This window comes from Nycticebus coucang, chromosome 6 (assembly GCF_027406575.1).
Source record: "Nycticebus coucang isolate mNycCou1 chromosome 6, mNycCou1.pri, whole genome shotgun sequence".
Taxonomy (NCBI): domain Eukaryota; kingdom Metazoa; phylum Chordata; class Mammalia; order Primates; family Lorisidae; genus Nycticebus; species Nycticebus coucang.
The window spans coordinates 35796183-35823475 of record NC_069785.1 but is presented as its reverse complement, the minus strand read 5'-3'; the positions used below and the strand labels follow the sequence as shown (position 1 = coordinate 35823475).

Sequence of the window (27293 nt, the reverse complement as noted above, 5' to 3'; positions counted from 1 at the left end):
TCGAGACCAGCCTGAACAAAAGCAAGGCCCCATCTCTACCAAAAATAAAAATTAGCAGGGCATTATGGCAGGAACTTGTAATCCCAGCTACTTGGGAAGCTTAGGTAGGAGGATCACGGGAACCCAGGAGTACGAGGTTGCTGTGAACTAGGTTGAGGCCATGAAACTCTAGCTTGGGCAACAGTGTGAGAGACTCTGTCTCAAGAAGAAAAAAAGAAAATACTGTCCTGTGATAATTAATCTGATGGGGGTGGGTAATAGAGATGGCTATGAGTGAGTAAGAGCAAAACATAAGACTTAGAAAAGAGGTCATTTAGAAGCCAAGGTAGTTCATCCAGGTATTAGACGATAAGAGCTTGACTAAGGCTGGAAGTTATAAAAATGGAAAGAAAGGAATAGGCTTATAAGACAAGGGGGAAAAGGTTTCTAGGAACTGATGATGGATTGTTAGATGGAAAGGGGTGGAAAGTCACCAATCTAGTTTTTATTTTAGTATCCCTGAAGTCCATCTGTCTATAGAATTTCTGGTCAGAGAAAAGGCCAAGGAGAGAAACACCTGAGGAACATCTTCAACCTGCATGGAAACTCACCCAGAAGATTGTCAGAGTCTGAGACTCACCCTCACTCTGGACCAATTTACCTTGACCTGCCTACCTCTATTACACTCCACGTCTCTTTCCCTACTGGACCAAACATTGGAAACCATTTAAGGTTTCTATGGGAGTTGGTCTCTTAAAGCCAGTTGAATTCTCCATGGTGGTCATTACCTGTGCCTGGAGACTAGAAAAGGACGCCAGTCTGTTTTCATTAATCCCTTCTGCTGTTGTCTGAATGTTCATATCCCCTTAAAATTAATATATTAAAATCCTAACTTATGGAAAGTTGTGGTGGGTCACAGCAGAAATCCTAGTACTCTGGGAGACCATGGCAGAAGGATCACTTGAGCTCAAGAGTTTAACACCAGCCTAAGCAAAATCAAGAGCAAGACCCTGTCTTTACAAAAAATAGAAAAAAATTATTAGGGTATAGTCACAGGTACCTGTAGTCTTAGCTACTCAGGAGACCAAGGCAACAGGATTGCTCGAACACAGGAGTCTGAAATTGCTGTGTACTGGACTGATCCCACTGTGGCCTGGGCAGCAGAATGAGACTCTATGTCCAAATAAATAGATAAATAAATCCTAACTTTCAAGATGATGGTATTATTACCACATGTAAAAGACTGAAACTGGACCCACACCTTTTACCACTTACAAAAATTGACTCACAATGGCTAAAAGATTTAAATCTAAGATGCGAAATGATAGAAAAATCCTAGAAAAAAGCATGGGAAAAACTCTTGATGATATCAGCCTGGGTAAAGATTTTATGAAGACTTCTCCATTGGTAGTCACAACAAGATGATGTTATTAGGTATTAGGAGGTGGGACCTTTGGGAACTTGATTAGGTTTCATGAGGGCAGAGCCCTCATGAGTGGGATTAGTGACCTTATAAATAGGCCCAAGAGAGCTCGTTTACCCCCTGCATGAGAGGACACAGCAGGAAGGCATCACCTATGGACCAGAAAGCAGCCCTCACCAGACACTGAATCTACCAGCACCTTGACCATAGACTTGCCAGCCTCTAGAACTGAGAAATAATTTTCTGTTGTTTATAAGTCACATAGTTTGTGATATTTTGTTATAGCATCCCAAATGGGCTAAAGCACCTTCCCTGGGCTTGCCTCAGCTTTTGTTGTGGGGGAGAACAGAAGGCAGTTGAACCAGGACCCAGAGGATTGATAAGTGGGGCTGAAATGATGGAAGTTTGGTCATCTGAAAAGGTCATAAGGTTGGCAACTTGTTCAATTCACTATGCAAAGTAGGGAGACCATAAGCCCTCCTCCAAAGGCAGGGGCTGTAGCTAAGGCCAGGAATGATGTCACATAAGCATTGCTGAGATCATAGAAGCTTACCCATCCTCCTCTCTGTCTCCTCATTGCCACCCAGTCTCCCCAGTCAGCTGCCTCCTGCACATATCTGCACACACCTACAAAGCCTAGGAAGGGTCAGATACCATCCAGGCACTCTAAGGTACACAAAGGTGGCGAGGAAATGGAGGGTTATTCAGTATATAGGATCTTCCCCAGCATTCCCAGTGCTGGGAAGGGGAGGCTCATGTTGTGGCCGTGGTAGGTGGCATGGGGGTGAGGGGTACAGGGGAGGGAGCGGCAGGGACAAGGGGATTTGTTTCTCTTGCTAACTGATTTAATCTTAACCCTCATCATCATTACTTGTCAGTCCTCCTTTCTCACCCCTGAGTCTCCCCCACTACTGCCCTCCCCCACCTCTAGCTGACCATGGCATCTGAAGCAGAGAAAACATTCAAGAAGTTCGCTGCCTTTGAAGATTCCTCAAGCAATGGCACTGAAATAAATAACAAGAATTTCTCCAAGCTGTGCAAAGACTGTGGCATCATGGATGGCAAGACGGTTACCTCCACAGATGTGGATGCTGTGTTCAACAAAGTCAAGTGAGGAATTGCAGACACAGGGGTAGGGGTTAGGAGAATGAGCCATGGGAGGGTCACCTGCTTCACCCCAGAACGTTGCAGTGGGCCTACCAAGCACTTACAGGGTGTCAGCACTGTGTTGTTCTCTGAGACACACGGTGATGGGACAAAAGAGGCCAAACCTAAGTAAGGGAAGGGCCTGGGAAGGTAATGAGTTCATGCTATAAAGTTCCTGGATTTTTGTCTGATTGACCAGGGCCAAGAACGGGGGAACCATCACATTTCAGCAGTTCTCAGAAGCAATGAAGGAACTGGCCCAGAAGCGGTTCAAGGAAAAGAGCCCAGACGAAGGCCTACAAGATATTTATAAACTCATGGAGGGCAAGAATCCAGCCCCCAATAACTGTGAGTGACAGTCTTCACCTCTACCCCTGGAGTCTATTTCCCTAGATCTCTACTGTTCCAGTCTCACCTCCAGCCCACCAGGGTCCCTAACCCGGCCAATAGTTGTGACTGTAGGGACAAAAACTGTGTGGTCCACTGTTAGTGCTGGAAATAGACTTTAGAAATCATCTATTCATTTCAGAGGTAAAGAAGCTGTGGCCCAGACAGGGGAAGTACTTGCCCAAAGTCCATAGCCATTTTAATAGTAGATTCAGGCTCACTCCCAAGTCTCCAGTATCTGAGCCAGACGACTAGGGCTTGGTGGCTTCTGAGGGCATTAGTGTAGAGGACTTGGTACTGATCCCCACTCCTCTTCCTATTCTCATTTAAGGTTTAATCTGTGGCTTCCTGCCTCTCACCTACCCTCTTCCTTTATTGTCCCCTTTGCTAAAAGCTCTTTCTACTCTCATGTTGGGTCTGGGAATGAGGTCCTCACACAGCAGCCTGATCAGAATAGCTCCTCTGTATTCTGGACTCCCCTTCCCTTATGAGTGGATGACTCTGACTAGAGCGCGTGCCCACAGCTGCTTCTGGGCCCTAAGAGAAGTAGTCCCCTGCCCAAGGCAGAGTAAGAGCTCTAAGCACTAGTTCCAAGTATCTCAAGGCCATCTTGGGGAGGGGGAGGAAGAGAGCTCAAATCCATTATTTGGACCATAGAAAGCAACAACAGTGGGTGCAGTGGACCATCCAACGGACACCAGCAAGTACACCGGCAGCCACAAGGCGCGCTTTGATGAGAGTGGCAAGGGCAAGGGCATCGCAGGACGGGAAGAGACGACTGATAACTCAGGCTGTGTGACTACAAAGGCACCTATGACAAGAAGAATTAGATAAGAGCCTCATCTTAACTTAGTAGCCCCCTGACCTTGCATCTTTAACACCAAGGAGCTGGAGAAACAATAAACATCTGAGTGTGCAGCAGCTAATGAGTTCTGTTCAATGAGGGTGAGGCACAGATGGGCCCCGGGGCAGAGACAGGGAGAAGGGACAGTCCAGGGAGTCAGGGTCTTCAGCCACACTCCCTCTCATCTACTTAGCCCCATGCGTACCAGCCATAAGTTAGCAGTCCCCTCAACAAGAACAGGACTGGAGGGTATATTTGGAGATGAGATAAACCCAATGTGAAGACAAAAGTATTTGCTACTTGAGTTCACATGTTACTAACCTGAAGGGAGAAGCAATGATGTCACAAAAAGGAGCAGGCTGGGAACTGAGAAGTCTGGGGGGAAGTGAGGTCAAAGGGAGTAGCAACTCCTGATTGGCTATATATTGACCAGATACCACTTATTAGACCCTTCCCTGCCCAGCCACCTTCCCTACACATGACAATCCAGGTTTTGTTGGAAGAGAAATGGAAGCCAGCTGGGGTAGCCTGACTCCTGTTACCAATTTGTTCTATAACTGGGGGAAGGGAGAATCTGCCTTTCTTTTTACACTGTCAACCAGGACAGAATGCCATCACATCAATCTAGCTCACAGTAAACTCAAACTCTTGGGCTCAAGAGATCTCTTGCCTCAGTCTCCCAAGTAGCTGGGAATACAGGCACCCTCCACTATGCCTGGCTAGTTTTTTCTATTTTTAGTAGAAACAGGATCTTGCCCTTGCTCAGGCTGGTCTGGAACTCCTGAGCTCAACCAATCCACTCTCTGGGCTCCTAAAGTGCTAGAATTACAGGCTGAGCCACCACACCCTGTGGTAATCCCTTTTCAACACTCAGCCCAGACGTGAGGTTTACCCGCCTCACCTCCATCATGGTCTACATGGAACAGCAGCTCTTCCTGGCTGCCACAGGTAGCCCAGGAAGGTGCTCAGAGGTGGGTGGCTACCAGGACTCCGAGAGCAGGAGTCGTGGTGCACTGGGGAGAAGGGAGTTAAATCAGAATGGAGTCAGATGTGTGCTTTTAACTCTTTATTTTGAAATAAATACAGATTCACAGGAAGTTATAAAAAACAATATGGAGAAGTCTCCTTTGCCCTTTACCTCAAGTTTCTCCCAATGGTTATATCTCATATAATTCACATGTGGTTTAAAACTTTACATGACCATCAGTATCTAGAGGTTTCCCAACACACACTCATAAAAAAAAATTCACATGACCAGAGCTGGGCCTGGCTCATCCCTGCCTGGTCACGGGCAGACCCTGGAGTCTGGGATTTGGGAGGAGCTACTGGAAGAGAGGGGAAGCACGAACCTTCAGAGGGGAGAGGGGGAACGATACCTTGAAACTCCAGCGAGCTAAGGTGAGAAAGAAGGCAGGAAAAGAGGTTGGAGAAGGGAAGGCAGGGTGACTAAGGGCTGTGGGGACAGACAGCGCTGGGCTGGTGGCAGGAGGAGGGAGCCAAGGACAGTGGCGTGAAGGGAGAAGCAATGATTTCTCAGAGAGGAGCAGGCTGGGAACTGAGAAGTCTGTGGGGAAGGGAGGCCCAAGTGAGTGTGAGGCCTTGGGGAGCTTCCTGCAGCTAGAGTTACCCAGTGTGTGAGTGTGTGAGAGGAAGGCATTATGAGGGAAACGGGGACGCCGAGCCAAAGAAGGGTGGTGGGGCTGGGAGGTGAGACACAGGCTGGTGCCTGTTGCCATGGTGTGAGCTGAGTGAGGCCTGGGCCTCCATCCAGGATTTAGGATCTGGCCCAGGGGTGGACAGTTACTGCCAAGTGGACAGAGTAAGCTTCTTGGGTGGGTTTTACTGTGTCTCAGAGGAGGATGGGCTGGGGACTGGTAGACAAGTTGGAAAGCTCTTAGAAGACAGGACAACTCTGCAGGGTGATCAAAGCCTTGGACATTTCACACCTGCCTCGGAGTCAAGAAGAAAGTATTATTGTAGGCATCAGAGTTTTGGAAATGGGGACAGGCTGCCTTGTGACAGAGCTGGGGGAGCATGGGGGGTGGCTCAGCAATTAAATTCCCTAAAAGTAGCCAATGATGCCCATTGGTTCACCCTCATACTTGCGGGAGCAGAGCAGGTAGAGCCTTCGGTTGCTGAGGGTGCTAGTGTAGCGGCAGCTGGTGGGTGGCTGTCTGAGTGCCAGGGTGCAGACCGTGAGTGGGAAGGAATCCTGGGTGAGGGTGCAGTATTCATTGTAGTTCTCGCAGAAGCTCTCACTGAGCTTGCAGGTCCTCACAATGGCGTTCCAAGGTGTATGTACCACGTAGTAGGTCTTTGGGCAATTCCAGGTTTGCATCTTGCCCCGCACATAGGCCATCAGACCATTACAGTAGCCCTGGAAACCCTCTGGATAGCTGACCCTGGGGTAGTCTATGTGTAAAGTGCGGAAGTTCTGGACGGCAATCTGCTCCTTGATGTCCTCTGCCAAAATTGGCCCCCAAACCAGCTGGCAGATAAGGAGCTGGGCGGCCACTGGTGCCATTCCTCCTGCGGGCAGAGTTAAGGTGTTGGAGGCAGGGGTGGGCCTAGAGTGGCTGGCTGTCCCTTCCCAGAACCTTTTGCATTCCCCAGCCTTCCCTGTCTGCCTTCCCTACCCTCTAAGAGCTGGACAGTACCTCAAAGTTCATCCTGCCCAAGTCCTCATGACCAGAAAGATGAGCTGTTTGCCCAAGGCCACCCAGCTAATCAGCCACCTTCAGCCATCCCTCCATTCCCTTGGTCCACCACAGGGTTTCAGCCTCACCCAGGGCAGGAGCTGCCACACTTGCAGGATAAATGCTCACTGGTCCTCCAGTGAGAGGCTTTTCCCAATTATCCTTGGCCTTGGCACCTTTTCTAATAAACAATTCAGAGAGTATAGAAGGAACAGGCTGGCCTGGTAATTCTCCAAAGGCTGGGAGGAAGGACGGGAGCTGAAGACTGCTGGTGGGGGCAGGGGTTCTTCTTGCCTGATGTCAAGGAAAGCCCAGAGGTGAGAAGAGGCTAGAAAGGTTTCTGGGTAAAGACCAGTGGAGGAGGAGGGAGTTCCCCCTGTGCTGAGGACCCCCTGTGCTGAGGGGGTTGGATGGGTGGGAGGAAAGAGACATTGCTATTGGGTCTCTTCCCCTCTGGTGTCATCAGAACACTTAGCTCCAACCTCCTTGCCAGAAGTCTCTACGTTCCTGGGCTTGCTTTGATGTTTTCTTTAGCCCATAAGTTTTTCCCCTGTGGCAAAGTGAGAAGAAAAGGACTGTCCTGTTTCTGAAGAACAAAGTGCCTATTATTCCTGACTTTTGGAGAACAGAGGGTTCACTACTCTCATCCCACACGTGGGAACCCAGCAGGCCACGTATATTAGAGGCCTCCCACCAAAGTGCCAAGCTGAGAATCAAAGCCCTCTGCATGGACTCCCCATGGTCCCTGTCATCAGCCTCACTCCTGTCACACCGACACCCCTCACCTGTGATTTTAGGCCCTGTCAGAGTCCACGCGGTCCTGGAAGTTTGTTCATGCAGACTCTGAAAGCTCCAACTTGGCAGGTTGGGCTTGACACCAAAACCCTGACTTGAGGGGACGTGGTCCCCAGAGCTTAGCCAGCCTCCTATCATCTGCCCCTACATCAGAACCTGAGAGCATAAAAAAAAAAAAAAAAGAAGAAGAAGAAGAACCCGTGCTCACTGGAGCCCACCAGTCCCAGCCCTTGACTTCCACAGGCCTCTCAGCCTTGTCTCCCTGCAGGGCACTTCCCAGGCCTGGGGCTTCCCCTTAGGACAGCCCTGGAGAGCAGGAGAGGGGAGTCAGAACGCACAGAGAGGAGTGCGCCAGGGTCCGCAGTATGATCACAGAAATAGTAAGGGGCGAGGCTGCAGAGAGACGTGGTGTTCTTCATTCACAGCCCTGTAAACTGGCACTTTCTGACAGCACAAACCAGAGTCCCAAACTGAATCCATCTTCCCTACAACTTGCTGGTCTTCCTGCAGCAGTCTTGTGACTTAGCGGTTTATGGAAAAAATGGCTAACGGCATGTTTTTCCAGAACTCCTAATTTTAAATATAATAGAAAGAATGAGTATCAATTGATCAGTAGATTAGCAGATTCCAGGAAAAGGTTAATTTGTTTGTACAATATACCTATGAAGTGATTGTGTGATTACTGATTAACAGTGTGTATGTGCAGAACTGGCTATTTAAGCTGGTCAGAAATAAAGAAGTTTGCTACATGCCGCCAGAGCTTCTAGTCTCTTTGTCTCATACTATTTCAATAAGCAGGTCTAACCTCCATGTCATCAACCACCTGAAAGGCCATCACACAATGCGAAGCATAGTCTTAACCTGCCTTTATGAATGACAAAACCAAGCCACACGGATATTAATTGCTGAATTGCAGTTTTCTAACGGGCAAGGAGAAATGTATTAGTCTTAGAGAAGAAAAATATTGCAAAACACGTTCTTCCATGCTGGCCAGTTAGAGTTTCTTTAATTCTCAGGGACATTTAAAGAAAAGCAGTTTTGCTTCCCCTGGGGAGAAGCCAACATATGCACTGGTGATTCTGTGAAAAGCAAAATTTACCACATGCATTTATCAATGCATTGAACATCCAGAGAGAAAAAAGCAGCCAATGACAGCCTCAGAGACCCAGAAACCTTCTCTCAGGCTGCATCTTTAGTGCATCTTAAATGAGAACACTAAGCACATGGGAAGGCTGGCGAGAGAAAGGTCTGTACAGACATGGATGGCTTCAACCAGTGGCACCCCTCTAAGATAAAGTCCTATAAGGAATCCAGTGACTACCCTCCCCCATTAGCATGAGTTCTAAGACCTAAAATGGATGGAAAAAGACAAGGAGACAGAATTCACACTTTTAGGGATAGAGTGTTAGCCTCTATCATCCTTGTGGGCTAGTATTATTAATACCAGTTACCATTAACTCCCACTTACTACATGCTAGGAACTGCTAGGCATTTCACCTGTATTATCACATTTAATCCTCACCACTTTCTATGAGACAAGTAATGTTATTCCCATTTAGCAAATGCGAAACTAAAACTGGAAGGTAAGAAACCTGTCAAACTCACTCAGCTAGTAAGTGGCTGGTCCAGGAGTCAGACAGGTTGGTGAGTTTAACCATTGTGATATACATTGTGATACACTATTTCCCAATTCTTATATATGGTTTCTCTCCAGTGGGGCGGCTACTTCTTAGTTCCTGCACCATGCCTAACCGTTCATTCACTGATCCTGCTACTGCACTGTAACACCACTGAGAGGAGATTAATGTTTTGGTATCTCAGATCAAGAAGACCTGGGACTTTTTATAATGTCAGTACTTTCAAAGCAATGCCTTCTACAATTACAGTCAATCTGTTATGAAATTCACAGCTTTACTGTTTTCCCTCCTAAAAAAGGGTTAATAAGTCTGAGATCCAAGAGATCTTATAGTAAGCCCTAGAAAAACTGAATAATGGCTATTGAATCTCAGTGGTGTGCCTATGAGAGGCTTCCTGGAGTAGACAACAAAACATAATTCTCTCTCCCAGGAACTTAGATCCCTCAAGGTAGCTTAGCATCTGACCACACATACCGCCATATCAGTGCCGCTGTGGCACCCCATTTACCTTTGTTGGTGCTGCTATGGCACCCATCACCGCAGGTAGGAAACAGTCGGGACACAGATTAGAAGTACAAATGCTTGCAAGAGGTGGACTTCCCATAGGTGCAGGGAAGCCCTGAGCAACCTCTGCCCTGGCCTTTTATTGAAACATTATACAACGGGTGTGGGAGGGCTCACGTACTAGGATCATGTGCTTAATGGTCGCTACGGTACCAGTTCTTTCCCATGGGCTCAACTACTAGCCTGTTTCACCACCAATGTTCAAGGTCCAATACCTGCTTGCTAACGAGCAACCGATCTTATCTCATTAAAGCATACAGTTGCTTGAGGGTTTGTCTTCGGGCTGCAAAACATCTCCAAGCTCCCTGGCAGACTGTCCAGCTCCCAGCGCCTCCCTCAAGAACCAGCGACTGCTCCTATAAGCCTGGTGCTCAGTCTCCTAGACCCACATATGCAAACCTGAAGAGTAAACATACTATATAGTAAAACAGGAGCACCTATGGCAGAAAGATCATCTGCTACTTGACTTCTTAAAGGCTTGAGTCTGGGCAGTTACCTCTCTATGACTGACATACCCGAATTGCACACACAGATGCCACAGATCTCAGACTCTGCACTCAGCCCATGGGACCGTGTGACAGCCAACTTCAGATCTCCAGGAGTCAGCATGTAGAAACGTGGATGATCAAAATAAACGAGTTTCTTTGGCAACCTCAAATGCGGTGAAGATAAGGACCCCCCCTCCCAATCAGACTCTGCTCCCAGCTACTTGGGCTTGGTTTTGACCTCAAGGTGCAGAAACATTGCTTGCCATTTGGGGGTGGGGGAGAGCAGTAAGCACTCACATGACTGAACAGCATGTGCTCTAACAGATCTTGAAGGGCTCTAATGAAGGAAGAGAGATGTTATGATGGTGGTGGTCCCAGTGGAGTGGTTATGTGATGATGGTGGTGATATGAAAGAAGAAAACGGTGATGTCACCTATAAACACAAGCACAAAGCAGGATGGATATCCTCCCAGTCATTGCCAGGGATAATCACGAAGCGCTTCCCTTCCCAATCCCACCCCACCGTGTTGCGCCCCCTCTGAGCTAAGCACATTCAGCTTCAAAATAAAGCGCTGCATCCTTCCCTCCCTGGCCCTTCCACCTTTCCACCATTCCTGTGCCACGCTGGGAATGAGACTGCACTGGCAGGACAAGAGGGCTGGGACCTGAGAGTTAAGGACAATTTTGTAGTGAGGAGCGCTGGAGTGACCCGAGGGCCCACCCAAGCACTTCGGAGCAGCTCAGTCGGGGAGATAGAGGAACCGCATCAGGAGAAGATAAAGTAGCTTGGCAAATAGATTGATGCCTCCTTCTGAGAACACTGATGCCAGAGAGAGGCGGGGCGGGCAGCCCTAGGTCGGGAAGAAGAGGCGGTGCAGACGGCCAGCAGGACAGACAAGACCCTTTACCTGACCAGGTGCAGCAGCCTCAGCTGCTGTAGCGAGGAGGGCGCGCTCCAGTCCAGATCAGAGCCCGAAGTCTGCTCTGCGCCAACCTCCGTCGAGGGCCCGCCCTCGCTCCGCCGCGGCTAGAGGCCCCGCCTTCTCTAGCACGCGCCGGCTCGACCGGCTGTTTGGGGGAGGCGAGCAGTGGACTGATCGACAGAGCTGAAAACCAATGGAAATGTGCAGCGGCGCGCCGGGCCTGGACGGGGAGGTGGGCGGGAAACTGCGGGGCCCAATCTGCAGCCGAGCCGCTGGGTCCTGCAGGGGCGCAATACGGTCCTCAGCCGTTGGAGGCTTAGGCTGCAGGGTCTGAGGCGGTCGTTAACTAGGCTAGTTCTATGGGGGACAGCCAGGACAAGAACCAATCCCCGGCTGTACGTCCCCAGTTTGCGACTTCCCAGGCGCCTCTCAGAGAGCACGTCTGGACTGGCTCGCGGCCGTGGGGGAAGGGAGCGCGTTGGGGACTCCCGAGGTTCCCACGCCTGGACACCTGGAGGGGCTCCAGAGGTCTGCTCTGCGCCCTTTGCCCCTGCACCCCCTTAGTTCTAGGCTTTGTTGAGCACAAGTGCTAAAAGGAACAAAGGAGGAAATAGAATCCATGAATAAACCCTCTCCTCTTCGCATTTCCCACACACGCGCCAAATAGCCTTTTAACCAGGACTGCTGGATGGCTGGTAAATTACTTTGACTACACGGAGTTAAAAACAAAATAGGTTTAAATGAGCAAAGGCCTTGGAGATCTAGGAAAGAAAGACTAAGTCTGGACGTCAGGAGGCCTGGGCCTCACAATGGCATTTGTCTGCTTGTTTGAAAGTTGCAGAGTTTAAGATCTTATTACTACGACTTCTGTGTTGGTGAATCAGTATAGACCTTGATGCCAAGGCAAACTGTTTATTGCCCCCAAATAAATGTCTAATCGTTAGACATTTATGAAATGAATTCGTTTCATACCTTTCGTGATCTTAGAGACCTGAATGACACTGAAATTTGTTATGTGATTTGGGTAACATTGAGATCTTTTCCAAGTAAGTTGGCAAACAAGGGCATTTCCCTTAATCTTGATAAATGCACAAGGTATCATCCATCTAGTATTTGAAAATAGAATTCTGTCCATAATGGGTTCTATTTTAAAATTAAAAAAAGAAAAACATTGGGAAGATATTTTAAAGTGCCTTTTTTCCTCTCAGTTTTTTCCTAGAAATAATGGTTCATGGGAACTCTGATTTATTCTTATTCATAATATTAGTCAAAGACTGATAGGAACTTTACATACATTGCCTATTTCAACATTCATCTTCCCTATGTAAATTCCACTTAAGGAAGCTGAAGCTCCCAGAGGTCAGGTAATTGTCCTTGCCTCATATAAATATGAGTAGAGTCAATACTAAGTCAATACTTTTCCTGTTTAGAACTCATTATCAGACTTGGTGCCCGTAGCACAGTGGTTGAGGCATCCATCGGCCACATACACCAAATCTGGTGCGTTCTAACCGAGACTGAGCCAGCTAAGCAACTACAACTGCAACAAAAAAAATAGCCTGGCGATGTGGCGAGCACCTGTAGTCCCAGCTAAGGAGGCTGAGGCAAAAGAATCTCTTAAGCTGGAGTTTGAGGTTGCTATGAGCTGTGATGCCGCCGCACTCTTCCGAGGGCAACATAATGAGACTCTGTCTCAAAAAACAAACAAACAACAACAAAAAAAAACTCTATCAATTATAAGGGAAATAAGAAGCATTAGTACAACACTTATTTCTTTAAAGGTCTTTTCTTTTTACCTGAAAAACTGTCACAGAGGGATCTAGCTCCTCTACTACTGACTTCTTGAAACTGCAGCCTCAGAAGCTCTTCCAAGAGTGAAGCCTCACCTCTGAAATGTGTTAGGAGCAATTGCCAGTCAGCTTTGCTCAGAGAAAGGAGCTGTGGTTTGATATTGATGAGAAGGAATTACATTTTTACAGGACTTGAGACTAACTAGATTTTAATTGAAGTAAGACTCTCTTCCAGTACAATAACAAACTATTATCATGGCTGTGAGATTTTAGTTCTAGAAAGGAAAAACAGGGTGACAATTCAAAGTCTTATTCTAGCACTGATTTTAAATCAAACCCAGAAATACGTAGTTGCTGTAAGCCAGGAGAGGGGATCCAGGGCTGTTCAAGAGAAAGATGAAGAAAATTATTTTCCAAGAGTCTATTTATAAAGACAAAATATAAATAAGTTAAAGGGTATAGATCCACTAATTATCAGGTTAGTAGTATTGACATTTACATGACCCTTGTTTGATAAACAGTCACCAAGTTCTTAATGTGTGTTAGATACACTGCTACGCTCTGAGGATTTCCAGTTCTGTAAAGCCCATTTCTTGACTTCCCTGAACCACAGCCTCATGGAGGACACCCAGGCTGGACCATTATTGAGGAGATCGCTTTATCAACATAATCACTAGTCTTCACAACCACCCAGCAGGGTAAGTATTATCCCCACTTTAAAGAAGAGGAAACCGAGAGTACCTACAGCAATAACTCGAGATCGTACACTTCAGACAAACTCTGGGCTAGGACAGTGGCTCACAACTATAATCTTAGCACTTTGGGAGGCCAAGGTGGGAGGATCACTTGAGCCCAGATGTTGGAGGCTGCAGTGATCGATCATGATACCACTGCACTTTAGCCTGAGCAACAGAGTGAGATCCTGTCTCAAGAAAAAAAAAAAAAAGAGAAAGTCTTAGCCCCAAATCCTTCTGACTTGGAGGCACAGGTTTTTACAGTACACCAGGCTGCCTTCCTAAGAGAAAAAGGTATTTCTAATAATCTTTACAGAAATGCATTCCTCTCTGAAACATGATGCAATGCTTGTGAATTTAAAAATACTGAATTGCTTATAAAAGTACCCGAATTTTACAGGGAACCAAAAAATTATAAATGTGATACCTGAGCCTATTATATTATTTCCAATTATATTTTTCTTTTTAAGCCACCAGTGGTAAGTAGAAGGATTTCATATAATTATCCGTTCATTTCCAATTTTTTTTGCCTCATGGTTCACTTTCAGTATAATGAATAAGTGAAAATCACTCCCAAGTATGGCCAGAAGACCAGCAGGATTGACCTCTCCTGATTCCCGAGAATGGAAAATCTCTGATCCATCCCAGCCCTACTGAATTGGAATCTGAATTTTAAGAAGATACCCAAATGATTCTGATGAACTAAAGCTTGAGGACTGTTCAACCTGTGTGAAATGCTTGTAATAACTCCAGCAGCTGACAGCCCCAAAAGGCTTGCTCCTCCCCTTGGACTATAGTGGGGCTGGAGATGGGGAAAAGGGGAGAAGAGTGGAGGGAAATATGTGCAATACACTCACTCCTGCTCCTGTGATTATCTCTCAAAGCAAGAAACATTACCACCTGCGCATCACTCTTCAACTTCTCTCAAAAGACGAAACCACCCCTTTCCTACCAGATGGGGAGGTGGAGAAGCTTGCTACAGGCTTTGGACTCAGAGGTGTCAGCTGAAGCTTCCCAGGCCTGCTATGACCTTGTAGGTTAATGAAAGCCATGGATGTCATAGTTCAACCAATACACACTTCCTTTCAATGAATGAGATTAATAGGGCTTTCCAGCATTAAGCTCTAGGTCAAATGCTGCTTCCTCCATGACGACTTTCCTCATTACCTGTCAGAGTTAATTTGCAGTTTTGTGCAACTGGGGCATGCCGTTGGTACTTCCCTTGTCACATTGTCCCTCATAAAGGGCTACAGACACATTGTGTCCTCCTCTGGATTCAGAGCAACTGAAGGGAGGGATTGTCTGCGGTTTGCCTTTTCATTCCCCCTTAACAGCTTGCACATCAAAAGTGATCTACTTTGTTTAGTTAACTCACTGTCCTGAAGTCATCCACATATTGAGTGTGTGACTGCAATATGTGACCTAGACAATTGTGGAGGCAATTAGAAATATTTTACCTCAAAATATGTCAGTTTGGCATACTGGATTGACCAAAGAAGCCTCCAGCTCTCTCTGATCAACCCCTCCCCCCCCACACACACACACCACCACCACCATTTACTCTCCCAAAATCTTAGAGTGCCTTAACAAAATTAAGATCTAGACCCAGCTAGGGTAACAATTGTCCTTTACTGACCCTCCCTATAGGTCCACACATGAACAGATTTTTAAAAGAAGAAAATGTCCAGTCTCCGAGCCTCATATTCACTCCAAAAGGGAACTATTTACCATTATTCTTCCTCCCAAGTGTTCATCCTCCCTAGGGTCCTTTGTTGTCCCTTAACACAATTCTTCTTTTCCCTGTCCCATAACCCATTTCACCAGAAAGCCATATCAGCTTCTGAACTCTACTGGGGAATTAAAGCCTCATTTTCAGAGAGTTCTCACGAATATATGTTAAATTAACTAGTGAACTTTTCTTTTATTCATCTGCTTTATTGTGAGTTGATTTTTCAACTAACCTTCCGAGGACAAAGAGGAAACTTGCCTTTGCCCCCAAAAATCCTCTCAAAAAAAAGTGGAGAGCCAAGACCCAGAGAAGAGAACACAAGCACTTTGGTGGCGCCATTTGAAAGGTCCCCATTCCAGGTGGGAAGAGAAGAGATGAGCGTGGCAGGCGACATGATTATCTAAGACTTCCGGATCCTACCTTCCCATTAGGTGACCCGACAGAAGAAAGAAGTTTCTTTTACTTAAGAGCTGATGTAGGGGATGGGAGTTCCATACAACTGGTGTATGGATGTTCAAGAGACCAGATGGAGTGAGGATGGGTCGAGACACTGGCAGTGAGTCCTGAGAGGCTGAAGGAACAGCCACAGCAGGAGCATCCCGGCTAGGGCCACCTCAGGGGCACAGACTCTGCCCTGTCATAGGGAAGAGCTGTTCCCCAACAGGAGTGACAGCATAACAGAGAATTCTAGAAAGGGCTCAACACTTTATCCCACTACCTCGTTATGTGGCTCAGCCCCAAATCATCTTAACCAATCTCAGGCCTCACTTTCTTTGTCTGTCACTGATGGGAGATGACAGAGGTTATCCCAAAGTGCCTGCCACAGGACCATTACTTTTAAGGTTCTTTTTTGTCCTGAACCAAATGTCTACATACAACGTGCTCCAAGATAGATCTTGCATTTACAGTGTATGAGAGAGATAGTCCATTCATGGGAAACTTTAACCATGAAACCCGTGATTCTGAAATGTAGGACCTTGGGAGCTCACCTCATCTCTAAGATGTTTCCACCCCATTTGCCCTTGGCTGTGTAATCAGCTTTTCATCCCAATGCTGGATAAATGCAACGTGCCTGCTGCCACATTTGTCCGAATATAGATGCTATTCTATTGATCCACAGCTACTCATCATCCCTAAGTTCCCTGAAAATACTTAATGGCATCAAAATGCCAAACTCTGCAACATATCTGGGGATCTCAGACACACAAAAACAAGTGCTGTGCTGCAACTGTGTCATTTAATGTGGGTTTGCAGCCTGAGAAAAGATAAACTAGGCCGTGGAAAAGAACTCAAACAAGAATTCAAAATATTTACTCAGACCACCAGAGTGATAGTTCTTCAGACTGAGGGGGCTCATTCTCCTCAAATACATCATTTGTATTTATTTATTTCCCAATTCCTTCCAAAAAGGATTTGGAATGACAAATTATCCTTGTAACATTGCAGTGTGTAGGTGAACATTGTGGAGGCTGCCGAAATGTTTGCAGACTGACAAGGCTTTTTTAACTTGCCTGGAGAAGTCTTACATATATCTTAAATGCCACCTGAGGCACCATATGGAGCGATTACTCTCACTTAGCTCTGGTCTATAATTGCATTTATGCTGTCATTTTGTACGAAGAAAGCGAGAACTCGAATCTCCAACTGAAACCACAAAGTCACTCATTTTCCCTGAGAAAGCTTAGGTTTGATTCATCAGGAAAAGTCATAATGATTATAGTTCTCTTGAATTCAGGGGGGTAGACTGGCAATTCTGAGTGTTTCAAGCCAGGAGGTGTATCTTCGGACACTGCAGCAGTACTCGCATTGAGTAAAATCCTATTGGCTGGTGCTTCACTGGCAGGACAGGCTTGGTGGCTGCTTTGTCACAGGGCCATTTGCTGAGTCACAAAAGGCACCAGGCTGCACCCCTGAGGGAAGGAGAGAAATAACAGAAGGCTTCCCAGTCATCTGCTTTGTGGAGAACAACCCAGAGGTGATGAGCAGGGATGAATGTCCCCAGCTGGGGCAGAGTTTCAGACAATGTAGCCCAATCATGTTCTATGGCATAAATTAGCCTAGAACAGCAGCAATCCCAGAGCCAAAGGCGCAGGCTCTGCAGAAAACAACCCCAGCACCAAACAAATAAGGGAAAGCTTTTCTAATGACTTTTCAAATTATAAAAGCATTGCATGATCCTTGTAATTTAAAAAATACAAGAAAGCACAGAGGAGAAATAAAAATCGATTATAATCCTGACATGCATTTATTTAATCACAAGTATTTCCTGAACCCCTTCTAAATTTCAGCCCCTTCTTGCCATCTTTGCCCTTACAGTAAGAGATAAATAATATAATCACACAGAGGGGAGGATCATCCCTTCCCAGGCTCAGTACAACAAGGAAGGCAATGCAGTCTCTGAAAGCAGATTGTGAGGGGATCTGGGCAGACTCACTCAGAACGTGGAGGGAGGAGTGTCCATGAGAGGCTTTCTGAAAACGTTCCCTTTAAACTGAGACCTGAGGAATTAATTAGTGGAAAGAGGGCTGAAGAGCCAGCCAGACAGAAAGAATAACATGCGAAAGCTTCCTGGCTGGAGAGGTCATGATGTGTACAGAGGAACTGAGAGAAGCCAGTGTGAACGGGTGGGGAGAGTTGGAGGGAAGGTGGGACATGAGCCGGACAGGAGACAGGGCCAGCCACATGGCAAGTTGTAGGTTTTCATATATGATGCTCAGAAGTTTTATGTATGTGTGCGTATGTGTGTATACACAATACACATACATATATTTATATACAATGTGTTTATATATGATGTGCCACCTATATGTGTGTATGTGTGGGTATACTTTAATCAGTACCATTAAATGGCCAAATTGCCCTTCAGAAAGTTATGCATCAACTAACATTCTTGCTCTTAAGAATGTCAGTTTTACTTCCCAGCATTTATTATCTTTCCTTAACTTCAACATTTGATAAGCAAAAAGTTGACCATTTAAGTTTTCATTTAACAATGAACGAAGATTGTTTTCTAACACATTTCACAGAGAGTAATGAATGGTGGGACACAAACCAGGGAGCCCATGAAGAGGCTTTGGCTGAGGAGGAAGGGGAACCAGCAGGAAGATGGGGAAGCAGAGAGAGGCAGCTTGAGCACAAGTTTGACAGCCTCCCCATTCTGCGGAGGCACAGCTGAGCTCATTTACATGCATCATGTGGAAAGACTCACTGGCCTCCTATCTGTCCATAAGTCTGTTCTGCACAAATGGATTTTGATCCCAGGAAATCAGGACTGTGATCGAGGGTGTGTATGGGTTGCACTGGCTTATACATAAGTCACATGTGGCAATTATTGCATCTCGGGGACTGAAATCACAAAATCAGGCTGGCAAAGCTGCATCTGATGACGACTGGGGAGGCGTGGGAGTGGGGTAGAGAGGTTTACTTATTTTCACACACTGGGGTATGAGAATCCTCACAGCAATGGTCAAAAGGGTTTCAGGCCAGATAGCTCACTGCAACAACATGAGAATAGTTGTTTAGCTTCAGAATGTGATGAAATGGTAAGTGGAGAAATACTGAAGGGACACCAAGCCTTGAGTCTAACATGCATTTCACTGTATGACCTCTATGCCAAAACCTCACGTACAATAAAGTGATTCCTATGGAAATTTCCAGTTTGAGCTTATTAGAGGCTTTTAGGGCTGTCACATGTTTTCTATTGTGGTACACGGTGGATTTCTTTTCTTTTGTCTTTCTCATGCTCTGTAGATGACTTTCTGTGGCTCTCAGTTCCACATTGTATGGCCTATCCAAATCTGTCTCCCAGAGCATGAAACTTGTGCAGAGCTGTGAGCAGAGCTGAGCTCCACTCTGTTTAATGCTCTTCTGTTGCCATCTTGAAATTCTGACTTTCTGAGCAAGGGACCTCACATTTTCATTGTGCACCAGCCTCTGTAAATTTGTAGCTTGTCTTATGTCCTGGTACCAATGTGCTTATTTCCAATATTGAAACCTTCTAAAGCATTCATAGGATAAGAAATAACAGTCATTAAATCTGAGGCTCTGGTTCTTCCTCCAGAAAATGTGGATGATAAAAGGACCTATGGAATGGGGTGTTGCCAGTAAGAAAATGTGTGTAAAACATTTAGCAGATTTTCAAGGCTGTCTGCCTTTCTTGGTCATGGCCCCATTCCATCTTCAAAGCCAGCGCTGGCATCGGTGGCTTCTGTGGTCATGTCTTCTCTGACTCTCTGTTCCCCTTTCACTTATAATGACCTTTGTGGTCACATCGGGCTCACCTGAAAAATCCAGGAAACTCTCTCTATCTCAAAATCCTTACCTTAATCACATCTGCCAAGTCTCTGTGAGGTTACAGAGTCACAGGTTCTGGGTTGGGATGTGACATCTGCAATGGACTGAATGTTTGTGTCGCCCCATGATCCACATGTGGAGCCCCTAATCTCAGCGTGGTAGTATTTGCAGGTAGGGCGTTGGGGAGATAGTTAAGTCAAGAGGGTGGCGCCCACAAGGATTAGTGCCCTTGTAAAAAGAATCCATAGAGCTACTTAGCTCCTGGGGTCCTGCATGGCAGTCTGCAGCCTAGAAGGTAGCTCTCACTGGGACCTGCCAGTGCTGACACCCTGACCTTGAATTTAACAACACCTAGGAGTGTGAGAAATAACTGTTGTATAAGTTACAGTTTATGGTATTTTTTTCTGGCAGCCCAAGCTAAGACATCTTTGGGAGGGCCGTCGTTCATGTGTACAAACAAGAAGTTTTTGCTTACCCTGATCGCTACCCTCTTTCCAATATGTGGAAAGAACCCAAATGTGGTAAAGGGACTGTTCTAATCAATGCCAGGTAGGTAGGAGCAAATGCAAACCCAGTTAGAATTCAAGACTGAAGCCAAAACATCTATAAATATGAGCAAAGAATAGTCAGGAAGGAGACTTCACATTAGGGTTAACTTTCTCTTCCTGCACAGAGATATCCTTCCTCTTCTCAGTTTTTTTCCCAACTTGCAAATAACTCTCTCCATTTCTCTCTTGTCTTTTTATAAAGGGTCTGGGGGGAACCAAAAGTGCTTCTAGAGGAGTGATTCAGAGCCTTGTCTGGGTATTGGAATCACCCGAAGGAACTTTTCAAAACTACCAATGTCCCTAAATAAAACCAAGACATCTGCAGCTGGGGCCTATGCACCAATATTTTCAAATATCCCAAGTGATTCTAATGTGCTCTGAGGGCTGAGAATCTCTCTTTCATAGACCTGCAGAATGTTCCCTCCTTGCCTCCTCCCTCCTCTAAAAGATGTCTCACTTTGGTCTGAGTACCTCTGGGAATAAGTGATCTTGACAGTTGAAGAATTTAGAAAGTTCAACCTGGGAGAGCCCTGGGAAATATCTGTTTCTTTATCCTCCCTCCAGTCATGTCAATACCTCATCCATGAAGACAGAAGTTTATTGATTCCACTGTGAACTCTTTCTTGCATATTAAATGTAAGTAAATAATTAAATTTCTCCAACAACTAATAACAAAGGAAACTGCTGTGAAAATGAACTCTCAAAATACAAAGGATTAATTTACCTCTGACTTTTCTCCAGGAAGTTTAGTTTATTTAAAAGACAGGGGAACTTTTTAATAAAAACCATTCTAATTGGAGTAAGATGGTATCTTTGTGGTTTTAATTTGTGTTTCCCTGGTGACTAGTGATGCTGGGCATTTTTTCCATAGGGTTGTTGTCCATTTGTCTATCTTCTGTTGAAAAACTTCCATTTAGGTCCAAAAACAATCAATGACAGTGTGGATGCGGAGAGAAAGGAATGCCTACACACTGTTGGCATGGACTGCAAATTAGTACAACCTTTATGGAAACAGTATAGAGACTTCTCACAGAATTAAAAGTAGACCTACCATGTGATCCAATAGTCCCATTGCTGGGTATCTACCTCCCCCCCCAAAAGAAGTCATTTTATCCAAAAGACACCTGGGACCAGGTATAGTGGCTTCTAGCACTCTGAGCACTTGAGCTCAGGAGTTCAAGCAGCCTGAGCAAAGCGAGACCCTGTCTCTGCTACAAATAGAAAAATTAGGTGGGTGGCACACACCTGTAGTCCCAGGCACTTGCTTGAACCCAGGAGTTTGAGGTTGCTGTGAACTAAGCTGATGCCATGTCACCTTGGCTTGTCTCAAAAACCTGCACTATGTTTATTGGAATTAACTCACAATCGCAAATATATGGTATCAACTCAAGTGCCCATCAATTCGTGAGTGAATTAATAAAAATGTGGTGTATATATACCATGGAGTACTACTTAGCTATCAAAGCGGATGAGTCAATGCCTTTTGCAGCAATTTGGATGGAACTAGAGACCATTATCCTAAGTGAAGTATCTCAAAAATAGAAAAACAAACACCATGTGTACTCTCTAATACATTGGAACTAACCAATGGGCACACAAGTACACAGAGCCAAGTAAAAGTCATTGGAAATCAAGCAGGGAGTGGTCAGGTGGGGAGGGGCATAGCTCACCTAACAGGTACAATAGACTCTATTCCAGGGGTAGGCACATTTACATGCTGGACTCCAGCCATGTATCAAAAACATTTGTATCCCCCTTAGTATTTTGAAATAAAAAGTAAAAGTAGAATAAAATAAAAAATAAAAATCGCAAAATCTGTGACACAAAGTAAGATGAATAAAAATGGGTATGCTTATACTAAAATAAAAAATAAAAGAAAATGAGGGAGCACCTGGATTCCATCTCGCCCCTTTCCTTGGTCAGTAGTTCCTTCTTCCACCTGTGTGGGTTGAAATCCTATCTGTCAGTGCCAGTAGCAAGTGACACCTCTCCCCTTAGTTTCTTGCTGTTCTACATGTCAACTTTTTTTCCTTCTCTTTGTGGCATTTCCAACCCATTCCTTAGTACTTTCCTTTTTCCTTGCTAATAGGTTATACTATTTCAAGGTAGGAGTAGCAAAATAAAATACACGATCCTGCTGTGCCTGCTTTTCCTAACACAGTAATGCAAGTAGGAGGGACATATTAATTTTTAATGGACATTTTATTCTGTTAGATTGGTCACTAGTGATCTTCTTAGTAGGAGAAACCATGGGGGGGGGGGAAGATAGGTTTTCTATTACACAGGAAATCACTAGAAGACTAGGTTCCAGCACCATGTCAACTTTTCAATTTTCTAGACCATAAATGCTCAGACCATGCCTGCAGATGCACATAGACCTTTTTAGCATCTAATATCATATTTTATCCTTGATTTACAGACCATAGTAGTGAGTATGGAGGACTCTACACACATAGGGTTATACTGTCATTGGTGTTGTTTGAAGTTGACAGTAAAGTCAAAGTATAGTTCCAGGTTTAACTAACCAGGAAGGAGGAAAATCTCCTGTCTACATTTTCAGCAGGAAAATTCTGGTAAAGAAAAGGATTCCTTCATCTATCAGACCCTCTGGACTTTCTCTGTCTACTGTTCCACCCCAACCCTCACTCCCACCTCATCTCACCACCCCTATATTCTAATTCTTCTAGAACTAACTGTCTTAGCTCCTTTTGCTCTTTGTGACTTAGCTCAGTGGAGCTGAGAAGTCCAGAATCTGAAAGTTCTCAGGTTAGATCCAGACTTGCCAACGTACCAGTAAACCTCCCAAAAGAAAAATAAATCCTGACCTCCAGTCAGGGAACTGGACTCCAGTAGACCACTGGCCAATTATCCTTCTGACTGATGTTTCAGGGCAGGTAGCCCCAGACTGGGACAGCTTGGGTAACAGTGAGCCATGAGGACAGTAGCTTGGAAGGGAAGCCTTCCATGTCCCAAGTAAATCAAGGGAACAGGGCCTGCTCATTCCTGGGCCCTATCCCAGAGCTTGGAGCTCTTGAGCTTGGAGACCATAGAGTCCTTCAGGATTCAAACTCATTGAATGCCAGGAGAGGGTGTCGTCATTCATTTAGGCTGGAATGTCCAAGTGACATAGACTGGGTAGCTCATAAACAACAGAAATTTATTTCTTACAGTTCTGGAGGCTGGTAAGTCTAAGATCAAGGTGCCAGTAGACTTGATATCTGGTGATACCAAGAGCACGCTTTCTGATTCCTGGATCGCCATCATCTTTCTTTGTCCTCACATGGTGGAAGGGGTCTCTCACTCCCTTTTATAACTCCTCCATCCTTAAGACCTAATCACCCCACACAGGCCCCACCTCCAAATACCATTGGACTGGGGATTTTATTTCAACATATGAATTGTGGAAAGACACAAGTATTCAGTCTATTCAGGGAGCAAGCTGACACTACATGCAGGTGGCGACAACCATGGTGTAAATGCAAGGATATCAAGGGGCTGATGGAACCTAACAGGTGAGCATACATGATGTGTGGGAGAAAGACCCACCATGAATATTTCAAGTGGGCCCTGCAAGAGGGCAACCTGTAGGGAATAATGTCACCCCTCGAGAGGGTTGGACTTCTCCAAGTTCAATTATTTTATACCAGAAATTATAATATAAGTAGGGCAGATCACATGTAAGAAATAAGGCTTTTACATGCCTCCTACTCCCAAGAGCCAAAACAGGCTATTCTTGGTAGAGACATCTTTCCAGTGATTACTTCAGCTTCCTGTCAAACCCTGGATTCGATGTCCTCACCCCTCTTCAATTGACAACGATGTTAATCTTCCCTTCAAGTCCCTCCTATAAAACTTACCTCTCCCACTTTTTACTCATACCACAGTAAATGGCCTGTTAGGCTATAATAAAGCATTTATCAAAGGCATTTTGAAAACTGTAATGGGGGTGGTGCCTGTGGCTCAGTGGGCAGGGTGCTGGCCCCATATACCGAGGATGGCAGGTTCAAACCCGGCCCTGGCCAAACTGCAAACAAAAAATAGCCAGTGTTGTGGCAGGTGCCTGTAGTCCCAGATACTCGGAAGGCTTAGACAAGAAAATCGCCTAAGCCCAGGAGTTGGAGGTTGCTGTGAGCTGTGACACCACAGCACTCTACCAAGGCGACAAAGTGAGACTCTGTCTAAAAAAAAGAAAGAAAAGAAAAGAAAATTGTAATGGGAATCATTAAACTAGGGAAATAATTATATGAGCTGCAAAGTGAAATTTAAGGCAGTGAATAGAATGATTTGGGGTCTCTATACTATCCTTAAATTATACAGGAAAGAGGAAATGAGTGATGGAAAAGTAACTGATTACAATTACTGATTCAATAGGTCCACAATTTGCATGCTAATGTTGCAACTGAAGATGACTACAAGGGTCTTTATTATACCTGAATATGAAAGGCAGGTTTTCTGGGGGAATCTAGAGGTGACTTGTGAGCCCTGTGTCTGCTGCTCACTAGAGAGGTAATCTCAAGGGGTTCATCACCCTACCAAATGGAGACCACATATACCTTTCTAATGTCTGCACTATAGTAGATGATCAATAAGTGTGGGTTTCAGTAGTCAGAGCCCCCCCTTAAGTCAGCCTTTATACCCCAGAGAAGCTTTAGAGTTACCTCTAACCTTGACGTTGAGAACTAGGATCTGCCACAAAATTGAGAGGCTTTGTGAGCATGATTCATTAGTTATTTTTGAACTGTTCCCCTTTAGTTAGGAGGGGAACACTTGACTAAATCCATTGTTGAACCTTAGTCAGTGTTTGCTGAACCAGCCTTTTACACCAAATGCCTTAACTCGCTTTTTTTTTTTTTGAGATAGTATCTCAAGCTGTTGCCCTGGGTAGAATGCCCTGCTGTCACAGCTCACAGCAACCTCAAACTCCTGGCCTTAAGTGATTCTCTTGCCTCAGCCTCCCAAGTAGCTGGGACCACAGGCACCTGCCACAACGCCCAGCTATTTTGTTGTTGTAGTTGTCATTGTTGTTTGGCAGGCCCAGGCCGGATTCGAATCCACCAGCTCTGGTGTATGTGGCTGGCATGCTAGCCACTGAGCACAGGCGCTGAGCCCCTTAACTCACTTTTAAGAGACACTCTTTCTTCTTAAGAAGAGGAATTATAGGAGCATTACTCACTGACACTTTTGACAAAGAAACACTGGAAATCTTTCTGGCTTCCAGAGACATCCTCTAGGGAACAGGAGAGTCTGGGAAAGGGCTAAGAGTACCAAGAGGGCTTGGAGAACATCAGGAAGAGGTTTGTTTCTTAGTCACCCAAGGACCTGAATGAGATAGTTGATATAGTCAAGGAATGTCAGCATGAATAATTTTAGAAATCACTTGGAAACTAACTTTGAGACCCAGAGAGGTTATGTGGCTTGTAGGGAAAATCCAATAAAAAAAGAGGTGGGATTAGGGTCCAAGGCTTAACTCTTGTTTGGAGCTTTTTTTTTTTTTTTTTTCAAAACAACACTGAGGCTTCATAGTAGATATGATGAGCACAATGTTTTTTTAAGGTACTCTGAGTGTGTTTGAACTAAGCAGAAATGAAAGGGATAGGACACTACCTAGGGCGCAGGGTGTAATGTTGATAGATAAGAGTCTGATATCACATCAGCCTTCTCTATCAAAGCTCTATTTTCAACATGATAAAAAGGATAGTCTAAGTGCCAGGGGTCCTCAAGCTTTTTAAACAGGGGGCCAGTTCACTGTCCCTCAGATTGTTGGAGGACCGACTACAGTTTAAAAAAAAAACAAAAAACTATGAACAAATTCCTATGCACACTGCACATATCTTATTTTGAAGTAAAAAAACAAAACGGGAACAAATACAATCACATCGCTTCATGTGGCCTGTGGGCTGTAGTTTGAGGACCACTGGATAGGTAATTAAGTTTTAAGATAGGTGGGAAGATAGAGAAGTCTAATTTATTTAATTGAATTCAACCCACCAGGCCCAGAGAAATGCCATTTCAGAATGCTAATGGAACTCACATGCTCCCTAGGGAAGAGTGCTGTATTATCAACTACTTTAAAGAAGGGGTTAGTGAGTGGGTGGTGCCTGTGGTTCAAGGAGTAGGGTGCCAGCCCCATAACCGGAGGTGACAGGTTCAACCTGCCCAGCCAAAAACTGCAAAAAAAAAAAAAAAAAAAAGTGGGGGGGGAGGGTTAATGAGTTGCCAAAGGTCAACAATTATTTCAAAACCAAAGGAGAATTCGTAGCCAAGACTCTCTGCATCCAAAGTTAAGCAAGTTCCCCTCTTCCAGGTGTTTCTGATCATAACTGGGCTAGTTACTTCCTTCACAGAATCTGGTTTTTGAGAGATTGCAACAGAACAAAATGAAGCATCGAAATCATCACAATGAAATGTCACAGAGCCAGTGTTTTTAGGATTGTTTTCCAATCTGTATAAACACAAAACGGAGGAGACATAAAGTAAGAATAATTCATGCTCAAAAGGCTAGGAACCTTGGTAGACTCCCAGCTCATATCTTTGTGTGAAACAGGTGCCCACCCAGCTGGTGAGCTCTCAGGAAGCAGCAGCAAAGGCTTAGCACTCAGAATAAAAGGAGAGAGGGGCAAAAGGAGAGAAGGCAAATGTTTATCATGTGGAAGAAAAAGCTAGTGCTGGTCGAATGCCCACCACATGCGCCTTGTGTGAGGTGCTTTATATTTTGTCAAAACCTCTCAGAAACAGGCGGAAACTTTGGGAGTGGCAACCTCCCCATCACTGGAAGTGAGATCTCCAACTCGGCAACTGCTCATGTAAAGCATCAGTGATCCCACACCCAAGACTTGGGAAGGCCATCCAGGCCCTTCCGGAGCCAGCTTCCCACGTGGAAGCTACTGTGCTTCAGCAAGGTGAACTCCCAACAGTTTCAAGGTTCCAAATCCCTGCTGAGACGCTGGCTGCTAGTCAGGGGCTCCCCAGTCCATATTTTCCCAAGCAGCTTATAGGCATCCATTAGAAGGTCTCGGTTTATGTCCTGCAGGTGGAAAAACACGCAATCCAGCAGCCCAATGAAGATCATGGCCGCGGAGACAAACCACAGGAAATGCCTGCAAAGAGACATTCATCATTGGCACCTGGCTCACTGAACTGTAAGCTGAGATTTTTCTCTGTTTTGTTCGTTGCTATAATCCTGGCATCTAGAACACTGTCTAGCCCAAGGAAACTGCTCAGTAAATGTTTGTTGACTAAATGAAGATTAACTGGACTTATTAGAATGTCAAGGAATTGTCGAATCTATTTTTCCTGCTTGGAATTGCAGTTCACGCC

The 27293-nt window shown here is 45.3% G+C and overlaps 1 protein-coding gene and 1 pseudogene across 3 annotated transcripts; one reads left to right on the top strand and one right to left on the bottom strand.

The window, feature by feature from the left end:
* Nucleotides 1-2339: 2339 nt before the first annotated feature.
* LOC128588133 (tubulin polymerization-promoting protein family member 2-like) lies at nucleotides 2340-3765 on the top strand (annotated as a pseudogene).
* Nucleotides 3766-5670: 1905 nt separating this feature from the next.
* Nucleotides 5671-10958, bottom strand: LOC128588903 (probable inactive ribonuclease-like protein 13). Of its 3 annotated transcripts, none has more exons than XM_053595667.1 (3): nucleotides 10868-10958; nucleotides 6565-6769; nucleotides 5671-6308 (listed from the first exon to the last, which is right to left on the bottom strand). In XM_053595667.1, exon 3 carries the CDS (start codon nucleotides 6301-6303, stop codon nucleotides 5842-5844), a length of 462 nt encoding a protein of 153 aa, XP_053451642.1. In that variant the 5' UTR covers nucleotides 6304-6308; nucleotides 6565-6769; nucleotides 10868-10958; the 3' UTR covers nucleotides 5671-5841. The 3 variants fall into 3 exon arrangements, with proteins under 3 accessions (XP_053451642.1, XP_053451641.1, XP_053451640.1); XM_053595666.1 differs by lacking the exon at nucleotides 10868-10958 and adding an exon at nucleotides 10257-10388; XM_053595665.1 differs by lacking the exon at nucleotides 10868-10958 and adding an exon at nucleotides 9416-9503.
* Nucleotides 10959-27293: the final 16335 nt, after the last annotated feature.